Source organism: Takifugu flavidus, chromosome 9 (genome assembly GCF_003711565.1).
Source record: "Takifugu flavidus isolate HTHZ2018 chromosome 9, ASM371156v2, whole genome shotgun sequence".
In the NCBI taxonomy this organism is placed as follows: Eukaryota; Metazoa; Chordata; class Actinopteri; order Tetraodontiformes; family Tetraodontidae; genus Takifugu; species Takifugu flavidus.
This window is the reverse complement of record NC_079528.1, coordinates 10,073,714-10,089,867: the sequence shown is the minus strand read 5'-3', so window position 1 is coordinate 10,089,867 and position 16,154 is coordinate 10,073,714. Positions and strand designations below refer to the sequence as shown.

Genomic DNA, 16,154 nt, shown 5'->3' with positions numbered 1-16,154 from the left:
ATTATTGATGTCAACAGATTTAGTTATTCAAAAACATGCAACGGTCAGCAGGAGCTGGGAGCCTGTGAAGACGTCTGTAAATGGACACTACATGTTTGGCAACCAGACAGGAATAGTTCCCATATCAGGCTGCAAAAGTTACCTTTTTAGGAAGACTCATGTAGGATCTGTGCTGTTTGAATTTTCCTGTTCAGAGAGGTACTTTTCTGACGTACACCTGTCCTGGAGTTTGCTGTCTCCATATTGCACAATATAAACTTACTTCCCGATCAGACTTTTGTGGATTTTCATTTCAAAACTTATCGAGAGTGCTTTTTGGACAGAATCTTCCATGACACATCTCTTAACAAACTGAAGGTATTTTAATAATCTACTCCACCTAGAAATGGAAAAACTGTTATGGTCATCATTGATCATACCTTTGTTTATGTTATAGACTGTGTTTATGAGAAATTAATTCCCTATTTCAGACACGTTATATCCATGTTTCAGAATCATGGGATTACCGTCTACCAGCACTTCACAAAGCTTAACCAGTCCTACTTCCTTCACTTGATGAACATTGCAAATGTCAGATGTGTGTTTTCAGATACTCAAGGAAAGTTTATCACATTTAGATGGCAAAAATTTGTTGTACACATTGCTCAGTAAGTTTCAACGTGACTACAAGCAAGATAAAGCACAGCTACCAGCTGTATATACATTTATAAACTGTTGATCACACACAGGGCACCACACCAAAGTTACATCTGTGCTCTGCTTATTCCCTGTTCAGCATATTGATGGTTTGAACTTCTCCATTGTTTTTAATTATAAACCTGCACAAACTTATATTGAGAACTGCCCCAATAAACACATTCACTTTAACACACCAACAAAGACCTGCCTCTTTGGCGAACAGCATTTTCAAAATCCAACAAACTTTACTTGAGAGTACACAAGAAGTATGATCTCAGTGTAGGAAAAAAAATAACAACAACTATGAAATGAGCTACCTGCTACCTGGTCAGGCTAAACATTTATTTAAAAGAATGTAAGAAAAAAGAGAAAATATTTAGAGCAAGTATTTCTTCACAAAACTGCACCAACAACAACAAAACATGCATGTGTCAAAAAAATACAACTACCTGAAGTATTGAGACATTAATGAGACTAAGAAAATTAAATACTCCATAAATTAAACAGAAAAGTATTTGTGAATGGACAAACAAAGATAACTGCTGGTGCACATCGCCCTGTCAAAACACATCACTAATCAAACATGAAATGGAGCAGGTGGCCTACCTCTGGAGACTCCTCCAGCTGACCAAACACATCAGCAAAGTCAGTGGGGCTTTTCCTCAGAGTCTGCTCAGCAGGAAGTGTGTTGTCATTGTAAGATGTCACAAACTTAAAGTCACTGGTTCTAGACCCTGTTGTCAGGTAGGCGTCATAATTGTAAGCGCTGCGTAAAGTTCCTGTGCCGTCAACATCAGCGTAATTAGGAGGGAGATAAGCGCCGGGGATGGTTACTGCTCCGTCAAACAACATTCTGGGCTTTCTCCTGCGACAGAACCTCACACCCAGGATGATGATGATGAAGGTCAGGAAGAAGGTGGACACAGACACCAGCGCGATGATCAGATAAGAGGTCAGTTTGGAATTCTTCTCATCATAAGAAATGTCCTTCAGCTCTGGCACCTCAGCCAAGTTATCAGAAATGAGTAAATACATGGAGCAGGTGGCAGAGAGAGAGGGCTGTCCGTTATCTTTCACTGCCACAATCAGGTTCTGTTTCATGCTGTCAGACTCAGAAATGTCCCGCTGCGTCCTGATCTCTCCACTGTGGACACCGATAGAGAAGAGTCCCGGATCGCTGGATTTGACTATGTGGTAGGACAGCCAGGCGTTCTGTCCAGAGTCGGCGTCCACAGCGATCACTTTGGACACCAGAGAGCCTCCGTGTGCAGCTTTGGGGACCAGCTCGGTCATGAAGGAGTTGCCCTCCGGGGCTGGATACAGTATTTGAGGAGAGTTGTCATTAACGTCTGATATGAACACACTGACGGTCACGTTGCTGCTGAGAGGAGGAGAACCGTTGTCTCTGGCCATCACGTGCACTTTAAAGCTCCTCAGCTGTTCATAATCAAAGGACCTGACAGCGTGGATCAGCCCCGTGTCTCCATTAACAGACACATAAGAGGACACCGGAGCACCGTTCACCTCAGCGGCTAACAGAGAATAAATCACTGTTCCGTTTTGTCTCCAGTCGGGGTCTCCAGCACTAACGGAACACAAAGTGGACCCGGCTCTGTTATTTTCACTCACATATGCGCTGTAGGACTCTTCCTCAAACACAGGGGGGTTGTCGTTGATGTCTGCTACAGACAAGTGAAGCGTTTTAGAGGAGGACAGAGGTGGAGAGCCCTCGTCAGTGGCCCTGATTGTAATGTTGTAATCAGACACTAGTTCACGGTCCAGTTGTCCTGTGGTCACCAGAGAATAATAGTTTTTAATAGAAGGAACCAGCTTAAAAGGGACATTTTGCTCAATGGAGCAGCGGACCTTTCCATTTTTCTCTGAGTCTCTGTCCTGAACGTTGATGATGCCCACCTCTGAACCAGGTGACACATCCTCAGGTACTGGATTGGTCAGAGACTTCATGTAAACCTCGGGGGGATTATCATTTTTATCAATAATAGTAATAATAGCTTGAGCATAGGATGTTAAACCTAACCCATCTTTAGCCTGGACTCTCATTTCAAATGAGTTATTTTCTTCATAATCAACTGTACCAGACACTCTGATTTCTCCAGTTTTTGCATTAATAATAAAAATATTTGCATCATCCTCCGATGAGTGACCAAGATTATATATCACATCTCCATTCACTCCCTCATCTGCATCAGTGGCACTAACCTGCATCACTACAGTGTCTAGAGGAGAGTTTTCAGGCAGACTGGCTTTATAAATGGCCTGACTGAACACTGGGGCGTTATCATTAGCATCCAGCACAGTGACGTGTATGACTACAGTACCTGATCTCTGAGGAGAGCCTCCATCTAAGGCTGTCAGCAGCAAATTCATTTCCTTTTGTTTCTCTCGATCAAGTCTGTTCTCTAACACCAGCTCAACCTTCTTGTTGTCTGCAGAGAGAATAAAGTTGTCATTCTTTTGAAGAATGTATCTCTGAACAGCATTTTGACCGATATCCGCGTCATTTGCCTCCTCGATAGAGAAGCGGGTGCCCTTCTCTGCCGACTCACGAATTTCCATTTCAATTGAATTTTCTCGAAATTTGGGGGAATTATCATTTACATCCTGGACATGCAGACTTACTCTGTGAAGCTCTAAAGGATTTTCTAAAACCAAATCCACCTTAACGACGCACGATGTTCTCTTTCCACAAAGGTTTTCTCTGTCGATTCTCTCCGATGTGATCAAATCTCCGGTGCTCAGATTAATCTCACAATAACGCTTACGAGTTCCACCGAAATCAACGCGGGCCTTCCGATTAGATAAAGCTCTGAGATCCAGTCCGAGGTCTCTGGCAACATTTCCAATAACTGAATCGCGTTTCATCTCCTCTTGAACAGAATAACTCAGGTCTCCATGAACGAGATCCAGCGTTGCAATAAAGACGGTGAAGAGGAGGATCGGACGAAGCCCCGTGAATCCTTTGTGCTCCATCATGACGAAAACAACTCTGTATCTATTTTAACGAACCTCAATTTTCTACAGCAGTAGAACAAAACTGTCCCGAACCATCTGATGATCCAGAGCTTCGCAGTAAACGTTCGTTTTCACCGCTTCCCCGATGAAAGTGTCGCCGTTGTCCTGCAGCGGTGGGTGGAGTGGTGCGAGTCTGTCTGGGTCTATGGGTCAATAGCGACACCAAGAGCATATTTACTGCTACACAATATGAATTAAAGTTTAAATTTTACTGTTTACCGTGATCGTGACGGCTACTGTGTACGCCGACCACAATAAAGTAAGTGCACGGTGGCTTGATACTGAATGTATTATTTTTTATCTTTTTTCGATTGTAATTTTTCTAACTATTATGAAAACATTGTTAGTAATTATTCTTACTAGAAGTCGTAGGACAAGTCTTCAATAAACGACATTTTGCCACGCAAGAAAAATGTACTCATGCACTTAATATTCTGCTTTTTAACTCAACACTAATTTGTACTTCTTTGCCTACACTGTAAACAGAGGCTCTATACGTTTCTGCTTTTAACAAACTGTGGATATTGGGATGAACGTACAAAAGCACGTTTGCTTGAACACCGGTACCACCGTCCAAATTATTGTTGAGCACACTCTGACGTTCCTTATTCACAGTACAAACTACTGAATTGTATTTGGTGATCGTGGAGCTGCATTGACACTCTGGTCAAGTTCGACAGGATCTGCTGGGTAAACGATGCTACTCTGGTCAGAGAGTCGCGCTGCGGTGCCTTGAACACACATGAGTATATCAATAATCATGTCATCGATTCAAATAATGACTCCCTTAACTGAAAACAAACCAAAATAATATTGAAATGCAGATCTCCTGCCTTATACGATGACTTTCTTTTCGTGTTTCACTTTATTTTTTTAAAACATAAGCACAATAGAATAAAGAAATGACCACGACTAAGATATTTAAATGTTTCATTAACTGCGGAATTTTAAAATTGCACTTACATTTGACTATTTAAACAAATGGGAATCGGTAATGATTGTAAAAGTAGGGAACTGTGATAAAAATATGTCCTGCAGCAATACAGTAGAACGATGCCGTTAAACTGTCCTCAGGCAGCTTCTTTTATTGGGAGCGTTTATTCTATTATGAGCTTACGACGTCCCCGCCACACATTTACTGCCATATATAAAGCGCTTAATGATTCAGTTTGTTGAAAAACATTAATAAATATTTTACGAAATTGATAAACTTGATCAAGTGAAATAAATTGCAACTGATTATTCAAGAAACTAATGTTTATTAACTAATTTTCCACAGGTAAAATTATGCCACACACTGAACAAAACATAAGTATTAGGGGGAAAATCCTGACAACTTTGACACGAAGGAAAGGTTAAAAAGAGCAGATTGAGTCACATGATCTGTGATAATATATCCAATAATAATAAATGCAGAGCTTTAACAAAAGGTGGTAGACAATATTTACAACTGCTGTCACATATATACATACTGAGTTGATCTCTCAATGCTTCTACATGAACTGTTAAAAATACAACTTGCAACTAAAGGTTGCTCATTATTTCCGCAATATCTTTCCATGTAGCTGCACAACTAACAGGATTTGTCATTATTTCCTGTGAATAACTGGCCTAAAAATATGTGGGTTTCTTAAAAAAAAAAACAAAACAAAAAAAACGTGCAAAAGCAATATATAAAGTATAAGGTATATTAAGATTATTTTCCACAACATACAAATAAAGTATCATTTGTCTTCACAGGAATAATCCTTGAATATTACCAATCAGTTTGTATTTCAGTTATATTGGTACTGATCTTGAATTTGTCATCAAACACTCATCTTCAGACAAGCAGTTGGTGCCAATTAGATTAATTGAGCTGTTGCAGGAGTAAACAGGCTCCTTGTTCCAATTGATCATTTGTCAATACCTTAATTTCATTAACATCTGATAGGGAAATTCTCCAAATTTTCAAAATTCTGATACCATGTTGAGTTTATCATCTAGACAACAAGTGCCTGGCTATTAAAACAGATTGTTGATGTCAACAGATTTAGTTATTCAAAAACATGCAACAGTCAGCAGGAGCTGGGAGCCCATGAAGACATCTGTAAATGGACACTACATGTTTGGCAACCAGACAGGAATAGTTCCCATATCAGGCTGCAAAAGTTACCTTTTTAGGACGACTCACTGTAGGACCTATGCTGTTTGAATTTTCCTGTTCAGAGAGGTACTTTTCTGACGTACACCTGTCCTGGAGTTTGATGTCTCCATATTGCACAATATAAACTTACTTCCCGATCAGACTTTTGTGGATTTTCATTTCAAAACATATCGAGAGTGAATTTTTGGACAAAATCTTCCATGACACATCTCATAACAAATTAAAGTTATTTTAATAATTTAATTCACCTAGAAGTGTAAAAATTGTTATGGTTATTGATGATCATACCTTTGTTTATGTTATAGACTGTGTGTATGAGAAATTAATTCCCTATTTCAGACCGTTATATCCATGTTTCAGAATCATGGGATTACCGTCTACCAGCACTTCACAAAGCTTAACCAGTCCTACTTCCTTCACTTGATGAATATTGCAAATGTCAGATGTGTTTTCAGATACTCAAGGAAAGTTTATCACATTTAGATGGCCAAAAATTTGTTGTACACATTGCTCAGTAAGTTTAAACGTGACTACAAGCAAGATAAAGCACAGCTACCAGCTGTATATACATTTATAAACTGTTGATCACACACAGGGCACCACACCAAAGTTACATCTGTGCTCTGCTTATTCCCTGTTCAGCATATTGATGGTTTGAACTTCTCCATTGTTTTTAATTATAAACCTGCACAAACTTATATTAGATAACTGCCCCAATAAACAGATTCACTTTAACACAGACCTGCCTCTTTGGATAACAGCATTTTCAAAATCCAACAAACTTTGCTTGAGAGTAAACAAGAAGTATGATCTCAGTGTAGATAAAAAATAAAAATAAAAAACTATGAAATGAGCTACCTGCTACCTGGTCAGGCTAAACATCTATTTAAAGAAAATTGCAAGTAAAAAGAGAAAATATTTAGAGCAAGTATTTCTTCACAAAACTGCACCAACAACAACAAAATATGCATGTGTCAAAGAAAATACAACTACCTGAACTTTTGAGACATCAATGAGACTAAAAAAATTAAATACTCCACCAAATAAACAGAAAAATCTTTGTGAATGGACAAACAAAGATAACTGCTGGTGCACATCGCCCTGTCAAAACACATCACTAATCAAACATGAAATGGAGCTGGTGGCCTACCTCTGGAGACTCCTCCAGCTGACCAAACACATCAGCAAAGTCAGTGGGGCTTTTCCTCAGAGTCTGCTCAGCAGGAAGTGTGTTGTCATTGTAAGATGTCACAAACTTAAAGTCACTGGTTCTAGACCCTGTTGTCAGGTAGGCGTCATAATTGTAAGCGCTGCGTAAAGTTCCTGTGCCGTCAACATCGGCGTAATTAGGAGGGAGATAAGCGCCGGGGATGGTTACTGCTCCGTCAAACAACATTCTGGGCTTTCTCCTGCGACAGAACCTCACACCCAGGATGATGATGATGAAGGTCAGGAAGAAGGTGGACACAGACACCAGCGCGATGATCAGATAAGAGGTCAGTTTGGAATTCTTCTCATCATAAGAAATGTCCTTCAGCTCTGGCACCTCAGCCAAGTTATCAGAAATGAGTAAATACATGGAGCAGGTGGCAGAGAGAGAGGGCTGTCCGTTATCTTTCACTGCCACAATCAGGTTCTGTTTCATGCTGTCAGACTCAGAAATGTCCCGCTGCGTCCTGATCTCTCCACTGTGGACACCGATAGAGAAGAGTCCCGGATCGCTGGATTTGACTATGTGGTAGGACAGCCAGGCGTTCTGTCCAGAGTCGGCGTCCACAGCGATCACTTTGGACACCAGAGAGCCTCCGTGTGCAGCTTTGGGGACCAGCTCGGTCATGAAGGAGTTGCCCTCCGGGGCTGGATACAGTATTTGAGGAGAGTTGTCATTAACGTCTGATATGAACACACTGACGGTCACGTTACTGCTGAGAGGAGGAGAACCGTTGTCTCTGGCCATCACGTGCACTTTAAAGCTCCTCAGCTGTTCATAATCAAAGGACCTGACAGCGTGGATCAGCCCCGTGTCTCCATTAACAGACACATAAGAGGACACCGGAGCACCGTTCACCTCAGCGGCTAACAGAGAATAAATCACGGTACCGTTTTGTCTCCAGTCGGGGTCTCCAGCACTAACGGAACACAAAGTGGACCCGGCTCTGTTATTTTCACTCACATATGCGCTGTAGGACTCTTCCTCAAACACAGGGGGGTTGTCGTTGATGTCTGCTACAGACAAGTGAAGCGTTTTAGAGGAGGACAGAGGTGGAGAGCCCTCGTCAGTGGCACTGATTGTAATGTTGTAGTCAGACACTAGTTCACGGTCCAGTTGTCCTGTGGTCACCAGAGAATAATAGTTTTTAATAGAAGGAACCAGCTTAAAAGGACATTTTGCTCAATGGAGCAGCGGACCTTTCCATTTTTCTCTGAGTCTCTGTCCTGAACGTTGATGATGCCCACCTCTGAACCAGGGGACACGTCCTCAGGTACTGGATTGGTCAGAGACTTCATGTAAACCTCGGGGGGATTATCATTTTTATCAATAATAGTAATAATAGCTTGAGCATAAGATGTTAAACCTAACCCGTCTTTAGCCTGGACTCTCATTTCAAATGAGTTATTTTTTTCATAATCAACTGTACCAGACACTCTGATTTCTCCAGTTTTTGCATTAATAAAAAATTATTTGCATCATCCTCCGATGAGTGACCAAGATTATATATCACATCTCCATTCACTCCTTCATCTGCATCAGTGGCACTAACCTGCATCACTACAGTGTCTAGAGGAGAGTTTTCAGGCAGACTGGCTTTATAAACGGCCTGACTGAACACTGGGGCGTTATCATTAGCATCCAGCACAGTGACGTGTATGACTACAGTACCTGATCTCTGAGGAGAGCCTCCGTCTAAAGCTGTGAGCAGCAAATTCATTTCCTTTTGTTTCTCTCGATCAAGTCTGTTCTCTAACACCAGCTCAACCTTCTTGTTGTCTACAGAGAGAATAAAGTTGTCGTTCTTTTGAAGAATGTATCTCTGAACAGCATTTTGACCGATATCCGCGTCATTTGCCTCCTCGATAGAGAAGCGGGTGCCCTTCTCTGCCGACTCACGAATTTCCATTTCAATTGAATTTTCTCGAAATTTGGGGGAATTATCATTTACATCCTGGACATGCAGACTTACTCTGTGAAGCTCTAAAGGATTTTCTAAAACCAAATCCACCTTAACGACGCACGATGCTCTCTTTCCACAAAGGTTTTCTCTGTCGATTCTCTCCGATGTGATCAAATCTCCGGTGCTCGGATTAATCTCACAGTAACGCTTACGAGTTCCACCGAAATCAACGCGGGCCTTCCGATTAGATAAAGCTCTGAGATCCAGTCCGAGGTCTTTGGCAACATTTCCAATAACTGAATCGCGTTTCATCTCCTCTTGAACAGAATAACTCAGGTCTCCATGAACGAGATCCAGCGTTGCAATAAAGACGGTGAAGAGGAGGATCGGACGAAGCCCCGTGAATCCTTTGTCCTCCATCATGACGAAAACAACTCTGTATCTATTTTAACGAACCTCAATTTTCTACAGCAGTAGAACAAAACTGTCCCGAACCAGCTGATAATCCAGAGCTTCGCAGTAAACGTTCGTTTTCACCGCTTCCCCGATGAAAGTGTCGCCGTTGTCCTGCAGCGGTGGGTGGAGTGGTGCGAGTCTGTCTGGGTCTATGGGTCAATAGCGACACCAAGAGCATATTTACTGCTACACAATATGAATTAAAGTTTAAATTTTACTGTTTACCGTGATCGTGACGGCTACTGTGTACGCCGACCATTATAAAGTAAGTGCACGGCGGCTTGATAATGAATGTATTATTTTTTATCTTTTTTCGATTGTAATTTTTCTAACTATTATGAAAACAATTGTTAATAATTATTCTTACTAGAAGTCGTAGGACAAGTCTTCAATAAACGACATTTTGCCACGCAAGAAAAAATGTACTCATGCACTTAATATTCTGCTTTTTAACTCAACACTAATTTGTACTTCTTTGCCTACACTGTAAACAGAGGCTCTATACGTTTCTGCTTTTAACAAACTGTGGATATTGGGATGAACGTACAAAAGCACGTTTGCTTGAACACCGGTACCACCGTCCAAATTATTGTTGAGCACACTCTGACGTTCTTTATTCACAGTACAAACTACTGAATTGTATTTGGTGATCGTGGAGCTGCATTGACACTCTGGTCAAGTTCGACAGGATCTGCTGGGTAAACGATGCTACTCTGGTCAGAGAGTCGCGCTGCGGTGCCTTGAACACACAGGAGTATATCAATAATCATGTCATCGATTCAAATAATGACTCCCTAAACTGAAAACAAACCAAAATAATATTGAAATGCAGATCTCCTGCCTTATACGATGACTTTCTTTTCGTGTTTCACTTTATTTTTTTAAAACATAAGCACAATAGAATAAAGAAATGACCACGACTAAGATATTTAAATGTTTCATTAACTGCGGAATTTTAAAATTGCACTTACATTTGACTATTTAAACAAATGGGAATCGGTAATGATTGTAAAAGTAGGGAACTGTGATAAAAATATGTCCTGCAGCAATACAGTAGAACGATGCCGTTAAACTGTCCTCAGGCAGCTTCTTTTATTGGGAGCGTTTATTCTATTATGAGCTTACGACGTCCCCGCCACACATTTACTGCCATATATAAAGCGCTTAATGATTCAGTTTGTTGAAAAACATTAATAAATATTTTACGAAATTGATAACCTTGATCAAGTGAAATAAATTGCAACTGATTATTCAAGAAACTAATGTTTATTAACTAATTTTCCACAGGTAAAATTATGCCACACACTGAACAAAACATAAGTATTAGGGGGAAAATCCTGACAACTTTGACACGAAGGAAAGGTTAAAAAGAGCAGATTGAGTCACATGATCTGTGATAATATATCCAATAATAATAAATGCAGAGCTTTAACAAAAGGTGGTAGACAATATTTACAACTGCTGTCACATATATACATACTGAGTTGATCTCTCAATGCTTCTACATGAACTGTTAAAAATACAACTTGCAACTAAAGGTTGCTCATTATTTCTGCAATATCTTTCCATGTAGCTGCATAACTAACAGGATTTGTCATTATTTCCTGTGAATAACTGGCCTAAAAATATGTGGGTTTCTTAAAAAAAAAAACAAAACAAAAAAAACGTGCAAAAGCAATATATAAAGTATAAGGTATATTGGGATGATTCAAAAAAATGAAGAAAAATAACTTTGCACACAGCTGAATTGCAAATCTCTGCGAAAAATGGCAAATCAGGAGACCGATTAAGAAAACCACCAAATTAGCTCCAAGAAAGTATAGCCCACACTGGAGGCAGTCAGAAAAGCCCCGCCCATAAAGTGCTCCTGAAATGACGGACAAAACTTTGGAAGGTGCAATGACAAAATATTTTAAACTGACGGTTTTTGAATTCCAAGCAAAGAGGACTAGTTTATAAGCCCAAGAAAGCACTCCTAGTTTGCAAAACTCGGCCAAACAGGTCATTTCCACCTATTGGGATGGACACCCATAGCAGTAATATGAGGTCACATAGAATGGTTGGTTGCTTTGTCATCAAAACCCCTTGGCTTTGATCTTTGGAATGGTGAAAATCCCTCAGGAATCTGTAACATCACAAAATTCAATGAGTTCTTACAAAGTAAACTTCAAAATCCCTGGAGAGTGCAACTTCATCTTCACAATTCTGACAATAAAACTGCAGCAAAAATTATGGGAGATGGCAAAAAATGTTTGTAGTGACTTCAAGATACAAATACCCTTTGGCTTTACATTGCATTATATGTGAATTTGGTTTTAATAACTTATAAATATTTCCAACAAAATAAACCATCTTGAAAGCTCTAAAATGATGAATGAGTAACGATATTTGTGGAAACCCATTCATATTTATTGTGATGTGCAATACAGGTATATTGTGTGTTCAATAGTGACGGGTTATTCTGTCGGACAGCAAAAGTTTACCTTAAATTGGCACAAAATTAGAGTCATTAAAAAATACCTGAAAGATACATGACTCAAAAACATCCAAAAACCATTTTTGTGTAGAATTACAGACTGTTCAAGGAACATTTTCATTCAGGTAGATTGGTGACAATATTGGTGGTGGTGGTGGTGGTGGGGGGGGGGGTCTTTTTTTTAAGTCCCATATAATGTGTTACGGTTTAAAATTTACATTTATTGATTGTTTATAAATGACAAGAACAAATAGTCAGTATGAATTTGTCCTACCTCTGCAGGTGTGTGCAAGTCTTCAAATGGCTCAGCAAAGTCAGTGGGGCTTTTCCTCAAAGTCTGCTCAGCAGGAAGTGTGTTGTCATTGTAAGATGTCACAAACTTAAAGTCACTGGTTCTAGACCCTGTTGTCAGGTAGGCGTCATAATTGTAAGCGCTGCGTAAAGTTCCTGTGCCGTCAACATCGGCGTAATTAGGAGGGAGATAAGCGCCGGGGATGGTTACTGCTCCGTCAAACAACATTCTGGGCTTTCTCCTGCGACAGAACCTCACACCCAGGATGATGATGATGAAGGTCAGGAAGAAGGTGGACACAGACACCAGCGCGATGATCAGATAAGAGGTCAGTTTGGAATTCTTCTCATCATAAGAAATGTCCTTCAGCTCTGGCACCTCAGCCAAGTTATCAGAAATGAGTAAATACATGGAGCAGGTGGCAGAGAGAGAGGGCTGTCCGTTATCTTTCACTGCCACAATCAGGTTCTGTTTCATGCTGTCAGACTCAGAAATGTCCCGCTGCGTCCTAATCTCTCCACTGTGGACACCGATAGAGAAGAGTCCCGGATCGCTGGATTTGACTATATGGTAGGACAGCCAGGCGTTCTGTCCAGAGTCGGCGTCCACAGCGATCACTTTGGACACCAGAGAGCCTCCGTGTGCAGCTTTGGGGACCAGCTCGGTCATGAAGGAGTTGCCCTCCGGGGCTGGATACAGTATTTGAGGAGAGTTGTCATTAACGTCTGATATGAACACACTGACGGTCACGTTACTGCTGAGAGGAGGAGAACCGTTGTCTCTGGCCATCACGTGCACTTTAAAGCTCCTCAGCTGTTCATAATCAAAGGACCTGACAGCGTGGATCAGCCCCGTGTCTCCATTAACAGACACATAAGAGGACACCGGAGCACCGTTCACCTCAGCGGCTAACAGAGAATAAATCACTGTTCCGTTTTGTCTCCAGTCGGGGTCTCCAGCACTAACGGAACACAAAGTGGACCCGGCTCTGTTATTTTCACTCACATATGCGCTGTAGGACTCTTCCTCAAACACAGGGGGGTTGTCGTTGATGTCTGCTACAGATAAGTGAAGCGTTTTAGAGGAGGACAGAGGTGGAGAGCCCTCGTCAGTGGCACTGATTGTAATGTTGTAATCAGACACTAGTTCACGGTCCAGTTGTCCTGTGGTCACCACAGAATAATAGTTTTTAATAGAAGGAACCATCTTAAAAGGGACGTTTTGCTCAATGGAGCAGCGGACCTTTCCATTTTTCTCTGAGTCTCTGTCCTGAACGTTGATGATGCCCACCTCTGAACCAGGGGACACGTCCTCAGGTACTGGATTGGTCAGAGACTTCACTTTAATCTGAGGTGAATTATCATTTTTATCAGTAACATCAATTACAACTTTAGCATAAGATGTTAAACCTAACCCGTCTTTAGCCTGGACTCTCATTTCAAATGAGTTATTTTCTTCATAATCAACTGTACCAGACACTCTGATTTCTCCAGTTTTTGCATTAATAATAAAAATATTTGCATCATCCTCCGATGAGTGACCAAGATTATATATCACATCTCCATTCACTCCTTCATCTGCATCAGTGGCACTAACCTGCATCACTACAGTGTCTAGAGGAGAGTTTTCAGGCAGACTGGCTTTATAAACGGCCTGACTGAACACTGGGGCGTTATCATTAGCATCCAGCACAGTGACGTGTATGACTACAGTACCTGATCTCTGAGGAGAGCCTCCGTCTAAAGCTGTCAGCAGCAAATTCATTTCCTTTTGTTTCTCTCGATCAAGTCTGTTCTCTAACACCAGCTCAACCTTCTTGTTGTCTACAGAGAGAATAAAGTTGTCGTTCTTTTGAAGAATGTATCTCTGAACAGCATTTTGACCGATATCCGCGTCATTTGCCTCCTCGATAGAGAAGCGGGTGCCCTTCTCTGCCGACTCACTAATTTCCATTTCAATTGAATTTTCTCGAAATTTGGGGGAATTATCATTTACATCCTGGACATGCAGACTTACTCTGTGAAGCTCTAAAGGATTTTCTAAAACCAAATCCACCTTAACGACGCACGATGCTCTCTTTCCACAAAGGTTTTCTCTGTCGATTCTCTCCGATGTGATCAAATCTCCGGTGCTCAGATTAATCTCACAGTAAATCTTACGAGTGTCTTCAAAATCAACGCGGGCCTTCCGATTAGATAAAGCTCTGAGATCCAGTCCGAGGTCTTTGGCAACATTTCCAATAACTGAATCGCGTTTCATCTCCTCTTGAACAGAATAACTCAGGTCTCCATGAACGAGATCCAGCGTTGCAATAAAGACGGTGAAGAGGAGGATCGGACGAAGCCCCGTGAATCCTTTGTCCTCCATCATGACGAAAACAACTCTGTATCTATTTTAACGAACCTCGGTTTTCCAAACCGGTAGAATGAAACTGTCCTAAACCAGCTGATAATCCAGAGCTTCGCAGTAAACGTTCGTTTTCACCGCTTCCCCGATGAAAGTGTCGCCGTTGTCCTGCAGCGGTGGGTGGAGTGGTGCGAGTCTGTCTGGGTCTATGGGTCAATAGCGACACCAAGAGCATATTTATAGCCTCACATTATGAATGCGTGTGTATTTTTTCCACATTTAACGACTGTCGTGTACCAATACTGTGAATGCACCCTGGCTTTGTACAGAATGTATTATGGTCATCTTTGTTTTCAATCAATATAATAATAGACTCATTTTTGAGGACTGGAAGTCATAGGACAAGCATTCAATAACTATTAACGACATTATGAAAACCAAGAAAAATGTCTTGTGAAAGCGTGAATGCTCATGCACTTAATATTCTACTGTTTAACTTAACGCATTTTTTTCTTTAATTCCCTTTAAAGAAAAAGAGAGGCTCGGTAAGTCACTGCTTTTAGAAAACCTTGGGAAGTGGTGTAAAGGTAGAAAAGCAGGTTTACTAGAAGACCATTATTGAGCACAGTTTTATTTTCCTCACATGACAAATTACTAGATTTTATTTGGTGATGGTGGCGGGCTGCTTTGACGCGGGACACGTTCGACAGGTTTTGCTGAGTAAACGATGCTAATAGTCAGAGAGTCACGCTGCGGTGCCTTGAACACACATGAGTATCTCAAACATCATGTGCTCGATTGAACCGGCTGTTCGGAATTTAGAAAAAAAAAAAAGCTGCTGTCCTGAATTACATCATGACTTTCCTTTTTTTGACTGTCTTGATTTTTATATTTGACTTAAAAAATAAAAACATACGCAGGTTAAATTCCAACAATCGTTACGACAAAAATATTCAAATGTTCTAATAACTGCCGAATTTTAAAAACGCACCCACATTATACTGTTTAAACAAATGACAATCGATAAACTTTGTAAAAGTGGGAAACTGTGATAAAAATATGCCCTGCAGCGATTCAGCTGAAGGATGCCATTAAACTCATCACTGGCGTCTTTAATTTATTATTCCCGTCAAACGAGTACTGTTAACTATAAACCACTTCATGTTTCCATTCTCTCGCAAATCTTTTCAAAAATCTCTATTATGTGGAATTGACAACATTGTGAGTGTGCAGAGTGCACCGCAAACCTTGACAAAGTGAAAAGCGTTGACGGGGGACTTTCAATAAAGTAGCCTAACGTTTATTAACTCTTGCTGCACAGTAACGTTAGGCCACACTCTGGACAAATATAATTATTGAACTGGGGGGTGACAATAAATTTGACACAAAGGAAAGGTTAAACAGAGGAGATTGAGACACGTGATCCGAGGTATAATGTGGTCTGACTGGTTCTGAGCGCATTGCACACAGCCTACAGCGATCCTCACTCCGTTTCCTGCTCGACATAGTGCTGAGCAAAGGACTTTCCCTTCAAGGACGCACGCATCACAGCTGCTCTGAAAAAGCTACATTCATAGACTGAAGATGCTCATTTTGACGAATCAATTAATGACA

At 40.9% G+C, this 16,154-nt stretch overlaps 3 protein-coding genes across 6 annotated transcripts in view; all 3 read right to left on the bottom strand.

Moving 5' to 3' along the window:
• The window catches only part of LOC130531666 (protocadherin gamma-C3-like), a 235,825-nt gene that overhangs the window by 210,317 nt on the left and 9,354 nt on the right, over positions 1 to 16,154 (bottom strand). The gene's annotated exons all lie outside the window — the stretch shown is intronic.
• Positions 1,237 to 3,312, bottom strand: LOC130531715 (protocadherin gamma-A4-like). The gene has a single exon (XM_057043824.1). The coding sequence runs from the start codon at positions 3,253 to 3,255 to the stop codon at positions 1,252 to 1,254; it is 2,004 nt and encodes a 667-aa protein (XP_056899804.1). The 5' UTR covers positions 3,256 to 3,312; the 3' UTR covers positions 1,237 to 1,251.
• LOC130531678 (protocadherin beta-15-like) lies at positions 10,674 to 14,754 on the bottom strand. The gene is made up of 2 exons (XM_057043797.1): positions 12,177 to 14,754; positions 10,674 to 11,551 (listed from the first exon to the last, which is right to left on the bottom strand). The coding sequence occupies exons 1-2, from the start codon at positions 14,562 to 14,564 to the stop codon at positions 11,474 to 11,476; spliced, it is 2,466 nt and encodes an 821-aa protein (XP_056899777.1). The 5' UTR covers positions 14,565 to 14,754; the 3' UTR covers positions 10,674 to 11,473.